The 21,830-nt window shown below is 38.0% G+C and overlaps 1 protein-coding gene and 1 long non-coding RNA gene across 2 annotated transcripts in view; one reads left to right on the plus strand and one right to left on the minus strand.

Annotated features, from left to right (window-relative positions):
• Positions 1 to 3,845, plus strand: part of LOC134804951 (uncharacterized) — a 72,274-nt gene extending 68,429 nt beyond the window's left edge. The window contains exon 2 of the long non-coding RNA XR_010146210.1: positions 3,491 to 3,845. This is a non-coding gene — a long non-coding RNA (uncharacterized LOC134804951). The remainder of the gene's footprint in view (positions 1 to 3,490) is intronic.
• The window catches only part of LOC134804810 (ecdysone-induced protein 78C), a 77,755-nt gene extending 59,178 nt beyond the window's left edge, over positions 1 to 18,577 (minus strand). The window contains exons 1-2 of the mRNA XM_063778064.1: positions 18,492 to 18,577; positions 1,441 to 1,484 (exon numbers count right to left, since the gene is read on the minus strand). Coding sequence (XP_063634134.1) covers positions 1,441 to 1,484; positions 18,492 to 18,553 — 106 coding nt within the window. The 5' untranslated portion in view covers positions 18,554 to 18,577. The remainder of the gene's footprint in view (positions 1 to 1,440; positions 1,485 to 18,491) is intronic.
• Between the last annotated feature and the right edge of the window lie 3,253 nt (positions 18,578 to 21,830).

The following is a 21,830-nucleotide window of genomic DNA, read 5'->3' on the forward strand; positions in this document are numbered from 1 at the left end:
AAACTGTGATAGGGATTTCTTATTTGTAGCCGTTATTTGGATAACTCAATTCGCAAATTTGACAAAAAATGATGTGATTTGATAAAAGGCAAGATTGTATTTTTTCATCTACACGTATTTATTTAAAACTTGTTTCAAGATAAAATTATTATTTGTTCTTATAAGCCTAGTTGCAAAAACGTTCATTAGATTAATTTTCGCCTTAAGACGAATATGGACGACCACCGCCCTTAAATCGCCTTTTCATACAAACATAGGTAGTCTAGTTCTCTCGGTCTTGCGATAGCTCTCGCCAGTCGCCATGGCCGAGGTTGAGTAGGTCTTGAGCAACTACGTCGTTTCAGCGGTACCTAGGACGTCCACTCGGGCGTCTCCCATTTTGTTGTCCCAAGTACCTGCGCTCTCTTCACGGCACGATCCTCTCCCATTCTCTCTAAGTGTCCGAGCCACCACTGAATTTAGCCGCTTTTGTCTCTCACTATTTCGGACCACATCCTTATTTCTATGGCAACAAAATTATATTACGATATTTGGCTCACTGCTGACTGTATATTTGCTTATTTTTATCAGGTCGCTCAATAATATCTGAACATGCACTTTAATCTACCTACATAACTTACTATCAACTTTGTATTTTTGGCCCATCTCAGCATTCTTAGCCCGTTCCCCGGACGAATGGCAATGTTTGTCGAAGCCGTGAAAGTCAATCTGAATAATATAACTCAAAAATAAATTTAAAACAACAAAATACAAATTGATAATAATAATATAGTAATTACTTTGATTGATAAGAATGATAAGTCATATATGACATAAATCACTCGTATGGGCTCTATAGACTAAGGTTGAGGTTGGCAGCACTTTTTATTTTACTTCGTGTAAAAAAACTCAGAAATACCTGTATACCAACATGACAAACATAATTTAGTTTACTTTAACTTACGGATTATTTGGTCTAATCTGTAGCACCGCCAAACGAAAGCAACCGAGAGTTGCCGAGAAATGGCCGATGTCGTAAAATGAAGATTGTTATGAAAATTTCTTTTCCTTATTGTAAATTAAATACGCATCGGAAGCGATAGTTTTTATGCTCTAGTTCTATTCCCATATGTAGATAATTGATTTGAACAGGTTTTTCTTATCATACGTGTGTCGTATTCGAGAAACGTGTCAAAAACTTTTTTAGAAATTTATAAGGCGCCATCTCGCTTCTTCCCTCGTTTTTTATCCCGTTCTGGTTTTTCAATTTTATATATATGATGATGATGATGGTACGGAACCCTTCGTTTGCGAGTCTGACTCGCACTTGGCCAGTTTTTATTTTTCTTCATACAAAGTTGGACCACTCTAATGTATAGTAGGTATAGGCAGAGAATAAAGCGTAGAAAGCTTGCACGCAACATTAATTCATTGAACATTTTGCATACATTAAATACTAACCTGTCAAATTCTCTGACTCTGGTGAAAGAGGTTCTTCTTTGAACCTGTAACAAGCGAAATTTATTCTAATCAATACCTACATTACAGGGCACACTAGAATACAATATAAGTAATCATTTATTGCATATCACAGACCAGTTATAAAGGGCATTTCGATGTTTTTAAGCTGAACTATCAGAGGATAGTTTGATACTCAAGAACATAAGTAAATTTATTCTAATTTAAATGAAATTGGGTAAACGTTAGTGTCCGACCGAAACATGTTTTTTTGCCGAAACCGAAACCGAAACCGAATGTTCGGCTTTGGCTCTAGTTTCGGGCGAAACCGAAATTGAAACTTTTGTAGACTTGTTAAAATCGTTGAAAAAATGTCATAAAACCGCTTTAACACACATAGTATGGGGCTGTCAACACCCAATGTCCTTGAAATTGATGTTACTTAAGCCGTTTTTTAAGAAAATTAGGTACTAGAGTTAGACTAGAGTTAGTGCAGTGCAAGTGTTACTTTAAACGTCAAAACTTCTATGAAATTATGATGTATAAATAACATTTGCACTAGTAGCACTGCGTATGCTATCAAAATCATTGCAGAATTTTCTTGGTCTAATTCTATTCATTCACCAGTCAAGCTAACATGTAGATACAGGGTCAACCAAAAACGCGAGCGCAGCGAGCGCGAAATTTTTTGTTAACAATATCGCAAGGCCGGGTACCGATCTACACCTGGGCCTAAAAGTCCGAAGTGCCCCAGTGAGGCGAACTTTCATGCGAAGTCAAAGCCGTGCTTCTGGCTTCAGGATAAGTAGTTAAGCACAGACTCCAACCAATGTCCATTGTATTAAAAAGCGACACCGCAGGCCGAGCATGGCGCAGCGAGGCCAAAGGCTAAGCTGAAGTAGAGGACATGTGGAACACAAACCAATGGTAAATTGAGGTAAAAAGTGAGGCTAAGGTCGAGCATTCGTATGAAAAACTGTACTGGGGACAATTTTAAGGGTTTTTTCTTCGTTTTAATCAATAGTCAGCTGTTCAGCTTCGCAAAATATTAACTATTGAGAAAATCAACTTTGCGGCCCTAGTTGAGCGTAGCCTTTAGCCTCGCTTAAAATTTGCCATTAGAGGTAGATAGAAAAATGACTGAATAAGAGCGAAAAGAACATCGTTCGACTCGGGCCGAGCTGATACTCGGCCGACGGCTACGTACGACAGTGCTATCTCATTCACTCCGATATCGATACAATTAGACAGTGTGCGCGTTATAGGTATTGACATCAGCCTCTTAAGACTGCGTCGACCGTCCAGTGGCGCTCTCATTAGTGGAATTGTGTTTTATAATAAACCAATTAATTTCTCTACCTATACATGAATCAGTATATGTAGATATGTATTAATATTGTTGTCCTACTTATTCCCCAACTTTTGGTCTTTGTCCGAAGTACCATTTCGTAAGTTTCGGCCTGGCCGAAAGGTTCGGCCGTTTTTTGGCCGAAACCGAAACTACAGCCGAAACATGATTTTTTGGCCGAAACTGGCCGAAACCGAAACCGAAACCGAACCTTCGGTCGGACACTAGTAAACGTGTAGTTGAAGGCATTGTATTTTAGTCATTAAATTATGAGCAGGCTCGATCAAGGGGTTATTGAGCTAGAAGAGCTTAGAAGGCTAAAAAGCTATTTGTGAGGGGTCTTGCTATTCTGGTCATCTTTTTGCAAGAAAGTATGGTCTAGTTTGGTATCAAATGAAAGTGCTCGGCTTGCACTTTTATAATATCGTTTTTAAATTTACCATTTTGAAATAATTAGCAAGATAAAAATAATACAGTATCAGTTAAGGGCTCCACATACCTTGTAATATATCCACGCGTCCACGCGTATTTTGATCCATTGCCGCCTATAGTGGCACATAAAATAGCAAAAATAAAATAAAATAGAACTCTAAAATTTCCATACCATAGTCGGTCAAACAAGTATGTCAGTAGAAAAAGGCGCGATATTAAAATTTTCTATGGGACGATAACCCTTCGCGCCTACATTTTTTAGACACTTTTTAGGGTTCCGTAGGCAAATGGCAAAAAACGGAACCCTTATGGGTCTGTCATGTCTGTCTCTGTCTGTCCGTCCGTATGTCACAGCCACTTTTTTCCGAAACTATAAGAACTATACTGTTGAAACTTGGTAAGTAGATGTATTCTGTGAACCGCATTAAGATTTTCACACAAAAATAGAAAAAATAATAAAAAATTTTAGGGGTTCCCCATACTTAGAACTGAAACTCAAAAATCTTTTTTTCATCAAACCCATACGTGTGGGGTATCTATGGATAGGTGTTCAAAAATGATATTGAGGTTTCTAATATATTTTTTTTTTCTAAACTGAATAGTTTGCGCGAGAGACACTTCCAAAATGGTAAAAATCAAAATAAATAGTATTAAGTAGTTTTAGGTATTTATTATTTTACATATTGTACACTACCATACCATGCCAATGTTGTGGCCATCCCAGTCTCTGTTGGGAACTCGGTACTCGAAGTTGTTGACTCGTACATCTACCTAGGACAAGTAGTCCAATTAGGTAGGTCCAACTTCGAGAAAGAGGTCAACCGCCGAATCCAACTCGGTTGGGCAGCGTTCGGGAAACTACGTAATGTCTTTTCGTCCGACATACCTCAGTGCCTCAAGACGAAAGTCTTTAATCAATGTGTGTTACCAGTGATGACTTACGGCTCCGAAACGTGGTCTTTCACTATCGGCCTCATCTCAAAACTTAAAGTCGCTCAACGAGCTATGGAGAGGGCTATGCTCGGAGTTTCTCTACGTGATCGAATCAGAAATGAGGAGATCCGTAGACGAACTAAAGTCACCGACATAGCCCACCGGATTAGCAAGCTGAAGTGGCAATGGGCAGGCCACATTGCACGCAGAGAAGATGGCCGATGGGGTCGAAAAGTGCTCGAGTGGAGACCACGGACTAGCAAGCGCAGCGTAGGACGTCCACCCACAAGATGGACAGACGATCTTGTTAAGGTCGCCGGAAGACGCTGGATGCGGGTCGCTTCCAACCGGCACGTATGGAGGTCCAAGGGGGAGGCCTATGTTCAGCAGTGGACGTCTTATGGCTGAGATGATGATGATGATGACACTACCATAGATATAGGTAGTTAAATTATATATTTTGTACTAACACTATGGGTTCTATGCCTGAAATAAATAATTTCAATTTCAATTTCAAAAATGTGTGTGAATGTGTGTGTCCCCCTGTAACTTCTAAAATAAGAGAATGATAAAACTAAAAAAAATATATGATGTACATTGTATGTTGGGTATGTTGGGCCAAATAGTAAGGTATGTTGGGGTAATACCGGACGAATTTGGGACTAATTGGGCAACTTCGCGAAATATTTCTTTTTCTCGATCTCAGTACGTGTCAGCTTCTAGAAATATGGTGCAAATAGTTAGATAATAACCGTAGTTTAGGCCTGATTATTGGCAACCTTTAATGTTCAACGGTTTCAGATTTATACGAGTGTAAAGATGAGACATACTTTTTTCGAGGGTAACGATGAATTTGTCATCATGGGGTAACATCGGATGGTGACAAAAAACCGCTTCTAATGCTCAGATAATAAGGTATCCAAAAGAGTATATCAGATGTTTAACCTCCTCCATCGTATATAAATTTCAGCCACGAATAACTAGAAACTAAAAAGTTCTCATCAAATGTTTGAATTTTTGTATTTTTGCATCCGATTTTGACCCATATACGAAAATTTGGTAAATCTGTGGCTCTCAAAGTGTGATATGTCAATAGAAACAATCTCCTAAGTAATACAATTCATACATATACAGCTACGTACACTACTAAAATTATGACGCCTAAACGCCGTGTAAAAATCAAAGTTTGACAATCACTGCTGTATTTTAAATGGGTAAAGGTCGGATTGTTGCTATCCGATCTTTACCTGCAAGGGTCAAGATCGGAAATCGGTCTACAGCAGTCCTAGGTCTGTTTTGATTGGATTGATTTAAAGATAAACCTTCAAAACGAAATTTAACATCAACTGAATCACAAAAACAACCACAGTTTTATCACAATACACGACATAAATTACAGGGCGAAGACCGGATGGCCAGAAAAATGACCAAAATTACCTTGCTCTCTTTAAAGGCGCGTGCGCACACCTGACATCATGCACTGAGCGGCGGAGGGACATTGGTGGCCGAAGAGCAATGAAATAGCGTCTTGCACATTGTTGTCAAAATTATGAAATAAAGCCTATTTTGGCGGAAATGAATTTCCTACGTTCTTCTCCCGCATCCGGTATTATCCCAACATACCTTAACATGCAAACTTCCACCAAAAATTGGTTTGAACGAGATTTAGTAAGTAGTTTTTTTTTAATACGTCATAAATCGTAAACCGTAATTTTATTATGTTACTTGCTGCTACGGAACCCTTCATGGGCGAGTCCGACTCGCACTTGGCTGCTTTTTTTTCTACTGACGGAAATGGCTTGACAGACTATAAATTGTTGCCATGTGTAAGCATTTTACGTCAAAAATGTGACAGCTACGTAGAAAGTGGCGCCCTAATTTATTAACCGACTTCCAAATCTCAAAAGGAGGAATTTCGATTGTGATTTTTTTTAATGTTTGTTACTCCATATCTCCGTCATTACTGGACCGATTTTGAATTTTTTTTTGATTGTATGTATATGCATACAGATTGATCTCGTTTTTTTGTCAAAACCCAGTTCTGATGATGGGATCCATGAGAAATCGAGGGAACTCCTCAAATCTTAAAGGCATACATATAGTGATTTATGTGTTTTATCAACAAATCAAGCATATACATTTAAAAAAGTGACATTTGATGAAGTGGATCTGCTGATGATGATCAGAACGGAACTCTTCAACGACGCATAGTTCACGTTTTGCGATTTGTCCTCTTCGTTATGTTTGTTAAGCAAGTTAAGTTTTTAAGCCACATTTTTGTCAAACTCGAGTTCTGATGATGGGATCCACGAGGAATCGAGGGAACTCCTCAAATCTTAAAGGCATGCGTATAGAGATTTTTGTATTTTCATCAGACAATCAAGCATTTTCATTAAAAACTGTCGCATTTGATGAAGTGGAACTGCTGATGATGATCAGAACGGAACTCTTCAACGACGCATAGTTCACGTTTGGCGATTTGTCCTCTTCGTTATGTTTGTTAAGCAAGTTAAGTTTTTAAGCCACAATTTTGACAAACTCGAGGTCTAATGATGGTATCTATGAGGAATCGAGGGAACTCCTCAAATCTTAAAGGCATGCGTATAGAGATTTGTGTATTTTCATCAGAAAATCAAGAATTTACATTAAAAACTGTCGCATTTGATGAAGTGGAACTGCTGATGATGATCAGAACAGAACTCTTCAATTACTACACGTTTGGCGATTTCTAATTTCGATTTTGACGGAGCTGGCCCTGGAGCCAGACCTGACCCGGATCCGGGCTCTTATCTGGACCTGAACCCGGACCTGGACCCGGACTTGGACCTGGACTTGGACCTGGACCAAGACCTAGACCTGGACCTCGACCTGGACCTCGACCTGGACCTCGACCTGGACCTGATCCTGGACCCGGAACTGGCCCCGGACCCGGACTCGGACCCGGACTCGGACCTTGACCCGGAAAACCAAACCTGATACCTAAGCTAAATAAACCACTATGATTACCTACCATAAAATGTAGGTATAAAGTATAATGATGCCAAACTGACTAGCCCCTCCCGCTCAACCCCCCGTACACCGCACCGCACGCGCCGTTAAGTGGGTTAGGTTAGGTTTGAACTGCGATCCTCACAGAACCGAAAAAAACTGGGTTAGGTTAGGTTAGAACTGCGAGCCTTACAGAACCGATATGCTACTAGAAAAATGGTTTTGGTTAGGTTCGAACTGCAATCCTCGCAGAACTAAACTGTTATCAGAGAAGTGGGTTCGTGAGCCTAAAACTGCGACCCTTACAGAAACGAAATGCTACCTACTAGGAAAGTGGGTGGTTTTACTTCCTTTTCTACATAGTGCACCATCTATGTACAATAATCTTTCACCGGCCCCCATAGAAGTCATTTTTTTTTCCTTGTAAATTAATTTCTACTATTTTATGTCGAACTATACGAGTAAGTGGTGCAACAAAATCGCTCTATATAATTTTTGCCAAACCGCGAGTTCTCAGTTCGGGGCGAACTACTAGTTTAATACAATACCTATAAGTACCTACTTTAAGTGAATGCATGCCGAATACGAGGCATTCTGACTCCGCTGTTTAAGATTGTTTATGACGTGGCTAAGTAGGTAGGTATTATAAGATTTATAAGTCTACCATTTTAACTGATTTGTAAATTTTAAAATTACAAAAAAATATATTTGAGATTCTGAAAATAAGCTCTTTCATTTGATATGTAAGGAATGGTCCAGTAAAAAAGTAGCAGTGAATTATATGGTTTTTTTTTTTGCTAATTATGAAGCAGTGTTTTTTTTTGTAATTTAGTTAATTATACTATAAAGTAAAAATATAAAATAAAATAATATCGATAAATATGAAATTATTTGACTTTTCACATTTTTATTGCAACTTTGTAACTTTTTTAACAGTACAATTTGATAATACTTGTTGACCGTTTTCTACAACGCCACAAATGAAGTTCCAGTTTCATAACTTTTTTTATGCTTTTAAGAACATCATCTAACGAATAAGCTATTCCAATAAACTGGATTTTATTTTGGGTAGTTAGGAAGTCTCTCCAATCTAACCTCTGACAGAGGTTTTTCTATGGAAGACAAATCTCTGTAAAAATGGCGAATATACAAAAGTAGAAATTCCATGAAACTACCACAATAATACAGTAAAATTATACATTTAGCGTTTGCGTCAAATCCGGTAGTTCTGATTTTTTGCAGACTTATTTATGATGTTAGTCCAATGAATAATCCAAGTTGGTGACCTCGAGCGCCGAACGCAACTTTGTCAAAAATCGAAAAACCTGCGAAAATTTCGGTTTTTGTTTAGTCTTGGGCGATTCTAACCCTAAAGGACTAGTTTTTGATAGTACCTTCCTTAGACGTCTTAGAAGACTAAATTTTCTATAATACGAGATTAGAACTGTCTCTGTAGATTGAATAGTTTCCGAGGTAAAGGCTTTCAAAATTTAGATTGTTTTGAAATTGAGCTCGTAAGCTAAGTGAGTGCAGTGAGTATGCACTTTTGACTCAGGCGATGCCGCTTGGCACGATTGTTCCTAAGGTCAAACAAAGCTGATTTAGCGCGGTAGCCACGATCATGGTATAATAATATACTCCGCCTGGTATTCCATTCCCGTCTTTTCTAGGTCACCTAACTGACACGGGCCTACGTCATCATGCGACAGCGCTATATGATAATATGCGATAGCGCTATATATACAGGGCCGGATTAACCCTAAGTCAAAGTGGGCAACTGCCTAGGGGCCCCGCCTCGGCTAGGGCGCCCCGGCGGCTCAGCGCGCACCAAATAAAATTTTGTTCCATAGGGTCAAAATTCATGAGTACACTTTTCATTCTTATAATAATTATTATACTTTGTTATTGTTTTTTTTTTCGATCCATTCTTTAAATTAATGAAATACTGTAATAAAATTGAAGCAATACGTTCCAGTTTACGGGGCGAATTCTGAGTTGTAAAGTTGTAAAATGGTTCACTTTTTTTCGAACAACCAACAACTTTTGGGTTATTTCGACTCAGAATCACGAGGACTATTGATTAAAACAAAGAAAAAGAAAGAAGACGAACGTGTCCCCAGTTTTTCATAGGAATGCTCGACCTTCAGCTTCACATTTTACCTCAATTTACCATTGGTTTGTGTTCCACATCTCCTCTACTTCAGCTTAGCCTTTGGCCTCGCTGCGCCAAGCTCGGCCTGCGGTCTCGCTTTTTTATACAATGGGCATTGGTTCGTGCCTGTGCTCAACTATTTATCCTGAAGCCTGATGAAGCACGGCTTTGACTTCGCATGAAAGCTCGCCTCATTGGGGCACTTCGGACTTTTAGGCCCAAATGAAGATCGATACTCGGCCTTTTACCGCGCTTTCACAATTTGCGATATTGTTAACAAAAAATTTCGCGCTCGCTGCGTTTATTTTTGCTTCTTTACGATAGCATACGCAGTGCAAGTGTTATTTATACGTTATAATTTCATAGAAGGTTTGTCGTTTAAAATAACACTTGCACTGCGAGTGCTATCAAAATTGTTGCAGGCTAATCTTGGTCTAGTAATTTAAGTAATTTTAACATATGGAAAATCTTTATTATTAGGTTGATTCGAATCATGTGGCTCGGCGTTTGGTCTTATGGTCGGCCAATCGCTGTTCAGCCTCGCAAAATATTAACTATTGAGAAAATCAACTTTGCGGCACTAGTTGAGCTTAGCCTTTAGCCTCGCTTAAAAGTTGCCATTAGAGGTAGATAGGAAAGTGACGCTGAAGCTCACATTTTTGGTATTCCACTGGGAATTGACCTTTAGCCTAAAGGGCTATCCCCACACTTGACGCGACGCGGAATCGGCAAAAACCGATAGAATAAAGCTTTATGTCCACGCAGTAAGAGCGAAAAAGACATCGTTCGATTTGGAACGGCTCGGCCGACGCCTGAAGATTGAAATTAAAAACGCAAACTTAGTTCCCTTTACTGAATATGCTGTGTGCAGAAATGACTGTAGGGGGCCCCGAGCCTCGCACTGCCTAGGGGCCCCGACATGCTTAATCCGGCCCTGTATATATAGCGGCCATGTTGTTGTGACGTAGGCCCGTGTCACTCTGGGAATGGAAGACCATGTTTTATTAGACTATGGCCACGATATCGTACCGTACCTACCCCCCAAAAAGGGAGGGGAAAGGGTCGGATCCCCAGGTCCAATCTAAGCTATATTTCTTCCTGCTCTGAAAAAATCAGAACTACCGGATTTGACGCAGAAGAGCCACGTTACAAAATTCTACAATTTCACTGGATTACAAAGTGATGTCAAATAAAAAAAGTTTTATATAGAACGAAAAATAATTTGATAATGCATTAATTCGCTTATCAAACTTTTAGAAAAAATTTCCTTCAAAAGACACTGTTCAAAAAGTGTCATGAGTATAAAACGCGGAAACTTTAATTCACCCTTTTGTATTAAATACGAGTGTATTTAATTGTAAAGAATAGTATCTACAGATCACTATAGAAATGAACTGCTTACAAATTATTACAAAATAAAATGAAAAATCCACATAATTTGCTGCTACTTTTTTTCCGGACCACTCCTTAACACAGCGGTCGGCAACCTTTTAGCAGCCAAGGGCCAAATAGTAAAAGGTATGTTGGGTTAATACCGGACGGATTTGGGACTAATTGGGAGACCTCGCAAAATATTTTTTTTCTCGATCTCAGTACGTGTCAGCTTCTAGAAATATGATGCAAATCGTTAAATAATAACCGTAGTTTAGACCTGAATATTGGCAACGTTCAATGTTCAACGGTTTCAGTTTTATACGAGTGTAAAGATGAGACATATTTTTATTCGAGGGTAACGATGAATTTGTCACCACGGGGTAACATCGGATGGCGAAAAAAAACGCTTCTAATGCTCAGATAATAAGGTATCTAAAAGAGTATATCAGATGTTTAACCTCCTCCAAAGTATATGAATTTCAGCCACGAATAACTAGAAACTTAATAGCATTGAATAGGTATGAATCGCTTAAAAAATTATAGTTTTATTAAAAAGGGGAATTAAAAAATCACATTTTTAGTCTAACAACCCACCAGCTAACTTTTTTTCTAATTTCCGCCTAAATTAGTTTGCCATACTACAGTTCCTTGTTCCTTGCTCTTTCCTTTAAATATTTTGATAAAATTTTAAGAACTAACTATATTAATCTCACTGTCAGGATTCATCCACCACCAACCACCAAATATTTATCTGGGGTTCAGGCAACGATCTTATTTCAATAATAAAATAAGGGACAGATGCAAGGTAGATGCGTCTGACGTGTAGTAAGCTTCTTTTAGGGAATTCAAATCGGTTATAACCGTAACCGAAATAATCTGTTATAACCGAATATTTTGACAAAATTTCATAACCGAATATTGGAAACTCGAATAACCGGTTACGGTTATTTTCGGTTATTTATTTATGACTTTAATTCTATGTTTTTATCTAATGACTACAAAATCCTGACTTTTTTGGCTGTGACGCCTGTGACTATATTTTTTGTCATTCGTGTACTTTAATAATGAAAATATACCAATTTTACTTCCCTTATTTATTAATTATTATTATTGAATATTGTATCACGTCCAAGGTCATATTTTACTTTTACTGTATTTTGTGTGTTTTATTAAAAAACGAAGACTTATACTCACATTCCCTAATCATCATCATCATCATCATTACAGCCTATATACGTCCCACTGCTGGGCACAGGCCTACTCTCATGGGCGAGAGGGCTTGGGCTATAGTCCCCGCGCTAGCCCAAATCGGATTGGGGACTTCACATACACCTTTGAATTTCTTCGCAGATGTATGCAGGTTTCCTCACGATGTTTTCCTTCACCGAAAAGCTAGTGATAAATATCAAATGATATTTCGTACATAAGTTCCGAAAAACTCATTGGTACGAGCCATGATTTGAACCCGCGACCTCCGGATTGAAAGTCGGACGTCATATCCACTCGGCTACCACCGCTCGCATTCCCTAATACTGTACCTTTATTTTCGTAATTTTTTAATGACTTCATTGTAAATTTATCATTTTTTGTTGAAAATAACCGTAACCGATTATAACCGATATTCGGTTATTTTTCGGGCATAACCGTAACCGAAACCGGTTATGAAGTTCGGCCGGTTATTGCATTCCCTATTCTTAATACAGCCGAATATGACCATTCTAATGGATATAAATGGTTTATACTGCAAATTTTCCTTGTTTTTGAAAATACCGTATTTAAAAATACCGGTATTGAAAAATACGTTTAATAAGACGGGATCCCGGTGTTTCGGAATCCCGGGATCCCGGTATTGGGAGCCCTAATAGCTACGTACACTGCTAAATCTCTCCCTTCTCTTTGTTCTCTTCTCTTCCTTTTGAATTACCGTCCTCAAATAAAAATAAAGGAACGAAATCATTACGATAAAAACAGAGTTATTGCAGTTATAAAAATTCAAAGTTTGAGAATCACTGCTGTTTTTTAAATGGGTAAAGGTCGGATTGTTGCTATCCGATCTTTACCTGCAAGGGTAAAGATCGGAAATCGGTCTACAGCAGTCCTCTCTATAAAGTGCAAGCAGTGCTCTCTATAAAGGCGCATAGCACCCATTCGACATCACTGCGCGGCGGAATGACACTGTTGGCCGAAGCGCAATGAAATAGCGTCTTGCACATTCTTGTCAAAATTAAGAAATAAAGCCTATTTTTGCGGAAATGAATTTCGTACCTTCTTCTCCCGCATCCGATATTACCCCAAAATACCTTAATTACCGAAGTAGACGCGGGCCGCACTTTGTTAAAATTTTTGACTTTATCAGACATTGTCGTTTGTCAATATTACCGACCGCTGCCTTAACACAATATAGTTTGAAAAACTTTTATATATTTTTTAATTTTCTCATTTACCCCCCAAAAGTCAAAAGTGGCCCCCATGTTTAAAATTCATTTGTTTACATTACATGTCCGTCTTTGGGTCACAAATTTACATATGTGTACCAAATTTCATTTTAATTGGGCCAGTAGTTTTGGAGAAAATGGGCTGTGACAGACAGACAGACGCACGAGTGATCCTATAAGGATTCCGTTTTTTTCATTTTGTGGTACGGAACCCTAAAAACATCCGATACATAATCTGATAAGGACCTTATTTTAGGGCATTCATTCATTAGCATTAGATGAAGTGGAAATCTTCACAAAATGTTGGTTTAAGTACAAGAGCAAAAGCACAAATTACTATAAAAATCACTAAAAGGCGTGCCTAAATAATATTTGAACGGTTCCCGCTATTGTTCCAGGATCCCAGAAGAAATCATAAATGTTATATAATGATCTGAGGAAGTTTGACCCTTCTGATCTGGTTTTTACTCTTTCAAACAATAAAAACACGTCTTTAAACAGTCAAATTTAATTGATGTAATTGTCCGGGAGGCGAATTTACAAAAGCTATACTATTTCAGTCACGACTCAGATTTTAATAGGTGAGCTTTTGTTTATGCATATTACTTGACAATATCTATACCGTTTCGGTAAAAAGTAGTCACTGAAATGGATTAGCTTTTTGCATACATATTTTCAAATATTATTCACGCCAAAACCTAGTCGAGTTTAGTAAGTTCAGGCACGTTTGAATGTGATATCTAAATTTTAATAATACTCATTTACTCAAATGATTTAGATTTTCTCGCGATATATTTAAACATTAATGCTCTCACAATACCTAGTCGAGCGGAGTCTCGCCGTTATTATTCAATATTATTCATCGAGTATTATTTGTACGACACTAAAGTTCACTGAATATTGATTTCAACAATTATTTTTTTACCAAATTACTTTTCACCTAGTATTCATGTAAATTGCCAAAAAAGTAGTTTAGGTTAGTTTGATCTGCAACCTCCAAGAAAACGAAATGTTGCTGGAAAAGTGGGTTAGGTTAGGTTAGAACTGCGACCCCCAAGAAAACGAACTGTTACCAAAAATGTGGGTTAGGTTAAGTTAGAACTGCGACCCTCAAGAAAATAAACTGTTGCCAGAAAAGTGGCTTAGGTTAGGTTAGAACTGCAACCCCCAGGAAAATGAACTGTTGCCAGAAAAGTCGTTCTATGTAAAAAAAAGTCGGTTCGCTGTTTGGTCGTAGTTCACCTAACACGCTCTTCCTCGCTTCGCTCGTCGTCGCACCTATCTTGACTCAGTGAACTCTGTCAAATGACTAGACGATATCGTATTAATAAATATCTAGCAAGTTGAATGTTTTGACCAAAGAAATGTACTCCAAACGTTGTACACATAGTAATAATCTACTTAACAATAATTCTATAAAGTCAAACGTTGTCATGATGAAAATTTGGCGAATGTTGGTTGCCAAAGTAAATCATCTGCGAAAAGTTGTCTGGCAAGTGAAATTCGGACAATAAAACTTCGGAGAAAAGGCAGAACACCGTAGTAAATCTTGGTCCTTAAATAAATCATCTACTTCGTTATGTACCAATGTATTATAAAATACAGTCGACTTATAATTGTATTACGATTTCACATTAAACATGTCCCAATAAGAAATCTCAACTGATATAGTTCTTAAATGAAAAAAAAAATATTAGGCATTTTTAAGTAATTAGCACGAACGGTAATTAATACAATACAATCGGAGTTATTACTAAAATATTATTCAAGTTTAGATCGCAACAAACTAGCATTTGTAGCAACAATATCCATATTAATTTAGCCAACAAAGTCTATACGATTTCAGTAAATTTCTGTACTGTAATGGATTAGGGTTTGATCAAGTTTTGTCCAAACAAAAGCTAATCCAGTTCAGTTCGCATCGGGACCTTATCAGTATAGGCTTTGTAAATTCGCGTCCGGGAGCCGGTTCCCTGCCACTTGAAGGGGCATATTTAAGTAAAAACAAATATTCTGACGAATTGTGAAATCGCTGTTCGTGGAGTTGCTTCTATTGAACAACAGCAGTCAAAAATTGGAATGATTACCTATTGACCACTAGGTTATTGGGGAGCCAGACTCTCAAGGACAAAAACTAGTATTTATACTTATTTTATGTCCGACACGACATCGAATTCGAGGGGTATCGCGCGGAGACTGGGACTCCTGATTTGAATTGTAAACGAAAGTGACGAAAATCTCTTTATGCATTTATGTGACTCGCTATCCTTCGTGTTGGCGATACAGATTATATTTACAAAATTTTCACCAAAAAACTCAATTGAATATATGTATCTGTATCAAAAAAAAAGTATATTTAGTTTTAATGTTCTTGAAAACCATCGAATTGACGTAGATATGTTGAATCGCTAATGTAGGTAGCTATTGTATTTCCTGAAACAAGCCTGTGCAAAGTGTACCTACCTAAAGATAGGGACTCGTTCGAAATACATTTGTTTTTGCAGTAAAACTTTCCGAGTTAGTAACGAAAGCATTTTCATTTAAAATGAGCATTACGCATTAGCTTCTATTAAAGGCATGGTAATTACTTGAACATAAAATGCAGGCAGGCTCTCTGAGATTGTACAGTAGGTAGGTATGGAATTTGGAGTCTCGTCGCGTGAAGCGTTGAAAACCTGAATGATTCCTCAATTGTAGACTGTCACAGAATAAATAATAGTACTAGGTACAGAAGACTCACTCTCTAACAAAACGCGTCTGTTACGATCAGGACAGATATGGCCGCTAGGTGGCGACAGCGCCACGCGCGGCTTATGGCTAGGCACCAAAACTGGTGTGGAACGGATGTACTTTTAGCTACCTGTAGCAAAGCGACGAAATCGCGGAGTGAGCCACGCCTGACTGTAGTTACTAGACGGTGCCAGGCGTGGCTCACTCCGCGATTTCGTCGCTTTGCTACAGGTAGCTAAAAGTACATCCGTTCGGCCCCAATTTTGGGGTTTGCCATAAGCCGCGCGTGGCGCTGTCGCCACCTAGCGGCCATATCTGTGCTGATCGTAACAGACGCGTTTAGTTAGAGAGTGAGTCTTCTGTACCTAGTACTATTATTTATTCTGTGACGGTGCTTAAACAACTAATTGGTTGATTTGATATTGTGTACCTAGATATAAAAACATCTAAGTTTTTGTACTCCTAGGTTTGAATAGTCTTCGGCTCCAAACTTTCATCTGGTCTCGAAACCTCTATGTACTTATACCAATAGACGGCAAGCTAACCCAGGAAAAAGGTAGGTATACACATATATATATATATATATATATATATATATATATATATATATATATATGTGTGTATACCTACCTTTTTATATATATATATATAGCAGTAATTATTTTTTATGTAATGTTTTATATTTTTTTTACGATTATTCCATTTAATTAAGATATAGATTTGATATAGATGGTCAAGCAAATCTTGTCAGTAGAAAAAGGCACGAAGTTCAAATTTTCTATGAGACGCTATCCTATCGCGCCTACATTTTTCAAATTTGCCGCCTTTTTCTACTGACAAGATCTTATATATATAATATAGTTGCCTTTTAAGAAAAAATTTTTTTGTGCATTTTTAATTCCATTTAGAAATTATTTACACCATAAAATAATTTTCAGAATCAGAATGCTTTATTTGTAAAACATACTCGTAGGTATAAATTTATAGGTGTATACAGTGGCGGATTTGTAGTCTAGTTTCGTTTAGTTTTTTTAGTTAGTCTAGTTTGCCGCCCTAGGCCCCGGGCCCTGTAGCCGCCCCTTTCTCAGCACCCATCATATTGACTACATTTTGAGTTATTTCTTGTTATCATCAGCGAATTATTTGTCACAATTTGCCGCCCCTAATATCTTGCCGCCCTAGGCCCGGGCCTACTTGGCCTTAGGGCAAATCTGCTACTGGGTGTATAGGTAGGTTTGGTAGGTTTATAGGTATAGGTATTTATTTATAGGTATATTTTGGCCGCATAAATAGGACACATCTACGTCTGTGCGATAGTGGGTGCCTCTCATGGTGTGAAGGACGACGACATCGATCACGTGACGTCACGGCTCTCGCGACTCGCGGTCGCAGCCTCGCTCATGGCTAATACACCCATAACGTCCCATCGAATTACTCACTCCAGACTCGAGCTGAAGCATCTCAATCATTACACCTGAATAATTATACCTAACTAGTACATAACTGCGAGCTAAAAAGTTAAATCTATGCCGGTACACCTATCATTTGATATAGATGGGTTCCTAATACTAGTAATTATTTTTTCACATCATCTATTCGGAAAAGGGTTTTTTCTTCCTCGCTAGGAGGGATCAAAGTGGCACTTTTCCTCCCTGCTAGGGGGGATCAAAGTGGCACTTTTCTGTTCTAGGACACTGTTTTTGTTATTTTTTGCATTCTTTTTTTTAGCTTGATTAATATTTTGAAACATAATAATTTGTGTCAACACTAAGATTTTTTTATTTTCCTCATAGTTGATGTGAAAAGCAATAAGTATGTGTCACACGGTATCAAAATTATTTCGTTTTGGACGTTAACACTTGAATCCCTCATTACGCTCAGGATTCTTCAGGATTGTAGAATCCATCGCTTCATTCAGGATTCAATGTACGCCCTTGACGGAAATATATCATTTTAATCCCTTGTAACACAAACTACTATTCATTACATTATGCTAATACAGGAGCAGTTAAGGTACACACAGGGTCATTGTATCAATTTTCTTATTATTATTGCCAAAAAATGTCACAAAAATGTGCACAAGCAATTCCCATCTGCTGTTACTGCCGTAGTGCATCATTATACCGACAAAATACAATTTTTGGATAGCAAGGTACAACCAACATTACTGAAAACCACACGAGGCCGACCGAGGCCACGGGCTAATACAATTACAGGTACCAAGTCTCCGTAGCCGAAACTGGCTATGGTCTCGAAAGTAGGTACCGAGAATGTTCGCCGACAATGCAGTTTATACAGTGGCCAATGTATTTCAGTTGTATACATTATATTCATATCTATCACCTATCTGTAATACCCTATACTCAATGTACCGTTGACCTCTTAGTTTTTTTTTAAATTATGCGTGAGATTGTTGACTTTAGGTCCCACATACTTAATTCGTTAACCAAGTCGTGAATGCTCGTTAAGTTTATTTACATAAACCTGTAGATCACTCAGATCACTGACACTTTATTTACCCAAGGCCTCTCTCAAGGCCATGAAAAAGTCCAGCTGATGTTGAGTAATCGATCGGGACCATTACCTACGTCACTATACATATTTCTTGTAAAACAATTCAATTTATTTACTCAGAGACAATTACTGATTCAATGGTACTTACGTGTAGAGATCGTCTTCTATACTCGAAGAGCTCGTAGCCTCCACCAACACAGAGCAGCTCATCACTATTTTTTTTAAATAATACGATGAACAATCTGTTTTTGTTTACATTACACAAAATGCGAAGTCATGGTGTGTTAAATTTCACAGGATCCTTCCACCTGACCAGCGCCATCAGACAGTACAGGCATCATATAATATATTACTGTAAGTTCCAGGCAATTCCGGCGTTTGATAACAGCGTTTCGGAACTAAAATCTGTGTAGGCTACTGAGGAAGGCACTGGCGTCCTGTGTTAACTTTGTAAGGGGGTAGGTATATGCGTCAACCCTCAAAATGTTGGTATATGGGTATATATTATTTTGCATTCTTCACATCTTTGAAATCATTCATCATTGACATCTACCTATTTCAGTTTATAATGTATATACTTAGTAGCGTTTGTACTAGAAATAACACATATAAAAATATTTTCATAAATCATTTGCTTTCTTTCTTAGTACCTAGGTAATCGTATAACGTGTTACCTGCGTTATTTTAGGAAGTATTTTTGTGTAGGTACTCAGCAATCTACGAGTATATCTACTGCAGACCACGTAGGCATTTGGACAAGTTTGTAGACGAATGTTAATTGTTCAATTATGATTAAGTAATATAATTATATTAAACCGGCACATAATATACTCCTATAGGTACTTAAAGTGCCTAAGCAAAGAAATAGCCAACAACGCAATCAAATCCTCTAACGAAGTATAGTAGATTGTTAACCAATAAGGGATGAAATGATGCCTTTCACCCGAGTTAAACACTCTACTTTTCATTTCGAATACGAGGAAAGTAAAATGCATGTGTTTTTTTCTAAAACATTCATGAGCATGACTAAGTATACATATTTATAGTACTTTTTTAGGGTACTTTCAATTAACAATTTAGACAAAAGTATCGTTATTTATGGAATGGGGAGTCAAATATCAAAATGGAAATTGTATAACAAATCCATTTATACCCAAATTTCAATTGCTTATCGTAAAAAAAATGCAGAAACGTATCATTTTTTGCACACCTTTTAGAACAACAACAATGACCCTCTTTCAGAGAATGAGAAATGAAAAATATATTTCCCACTGAATACGTTTTATCCAGAACCCATTCAGCCCACATCACAGCATACTATCTTTTCCTACAAAGTGAATATTCGATACATACAGAAAGGACCTTAGCTCAGCAGTGAATGAGATAAGCTTAAGTTATATTGATAAAAAAACAACGGGTTGCACTCCGGGAGTGCCGGCAGAAGTGAAAACTCAATGACTCACTATGTATAATTGAGGTTAACGCGATCTAGCGTTATTTCGTCGCATTACTTGAAACCCCTAAGCACATCACTGTTAGTACTCGAGTTATATTAGTACCAGTTAGAGGGAAACTCACTAGATGGCATTTAAATCAATAAAGAATAACTCATTGTAACAGTTTTTCGATCAGGTCACGTGTCCGTCTTACGTCTTACGGTCACGTGACACCTGTTAAAATATTTTCCCCATCACAAAAAGTGCACAGCGCCGCTAAAGAAGTTTTCACTTCAAAAAACCGTCTCACCGATATTTCCAAAGTCACATCGGACGGAAGAGGGTGCAGAGAGCGCATGCCCGGTTTTAACCTTGAGCACATTTCCCGGTTCACGGGCAAAGCGCTGTCACTTGCCTACTATAGTGTAAACAACGTTATTTACGGTATTTGACGTCTGTCACTCACTACAGCAACACTACGTAAAATGTTTTGCACATCGAAATCACAAAGGAAAACAACTGCACTGCGAACGTTTACGTTCTACGTCTTTTTTTTTTTAATTTTAGGGTTGGCCGAACACCATCGTTATGAATCGGTAGTCGTCTAAGTAAATCGATATGAATTTTTCATTTTTCTTTTAATAAAAATAAGGAAAAGGTGGATAATTAACTGTAAATATGGATATATTTATCGTCACTTAACAGACAACAAATTTGACACAGAAATAACATAAATAAACTTTAAAATAGATCCCCAGTTAGTTTCAATTTTGACAATGGGTGCGACCTATTCGGTCGGTGTATTAAATACACCGACCGACCGGTAGCTTGCGGGAAAACCATATAATTCTAGCTTTATTTAAATCTCAAATAAAAATTCATTATACGTCACAATTCGATACCTCAGTCTACGTGCCATCCAATCGTAATCGCTTGCTGTGACAATCGATTTGCGTTAGTTACATCTCTATATACGTCAGTCATAATGTGTCAAATACCGTAAATAAAGTTGTTTACACTATAGGTCAATGTGTTTATAGTACAAATAGCAAATAGGTAGGTACTTCGGAGGTAATATTCTATACTTATCTATTTCGAAAAGATGTACCTATCCGTAGGTGACGGTTATATTACTTAGTAGTTGAGTAGGTACCTACATATGTATAAAATATCTTCGCAAGTAGGGCAAGACATCATACCTACTTACCATCATGAAGTATTATTAAGTTTCTATAGGTAACGACATTCATTTTTGAGTTCTTGTAAAATGTTAAGTTGCAGCAAAAGGTGACTGGTGCCATTTGTGGCCCCAAAATGCCGGTCACCAGTCATGCTAAAAGGACAGGTCTTAATAAAACTATCATCAGGCTCCAATTTCACCACGGTGACAGGTGCGACAATTGTAAAACATCACTGTTACTGACGTCACAGGCATCCATGGGCTACGGTTACCGCTTACCATCGGGCGGGCCGTATTCCTGTTTGCCACCATCATTGTTTTATTAAAAAAAACTTTATTATATCCAAAAAAAAACAGATATTTCTCTTGCTAAGTTTATGACAATTGTCACGAAATTCCGACATATAACTCATTACCTGTCAAGAATTACCTACAATTCTTCTAAATCTTGACAATTGTCAGAAACTTCGCAAAGGAAATATCTGTTTTTTCCGATATAATAAAGTTTTTTTAAATAATACAATGATGGTGGCAAACAGGAATACGGCCCGCCCGATGGTAATTGGTAACCGTAGCCCATGGATGCCTGTGACGTCGGCAACAGTGATTTTACAATTGTCGCACCTGTCACCGTGGTGAAATTGGGGCCAGAACCACGGAATACCTATCTTATCAATATTTACTGTGACCCGGCGGCAGCCTCCAGCGGCTAGTTATGTGGGTCGTGGGTAACAAATATATATGGCTAATTTTTCGCCTCCACCAGAGCCCGGACCGCGGTAAAAGAAGAAAAGAATAAAGCTGGTGGTGTTGGCTTGACCAATGGCCCCACTAAAGAAGATGCCAATGACTGTTCGTTATTGAGCCCCGA

Source organism: Cydia splendana, chromosome Z (genome assembly GCF_910591565.1).
Source record: "Cydia splendana chromosome Z, ilCydSple1.2, whole genome shotgun sequence".
Classification (NCBI taxonomy): Eukaryota; Metazoa; Arthropoda; class Insecta; order Lepidoptera; family Tortricidae; genus Cydia; species Cydia splendana.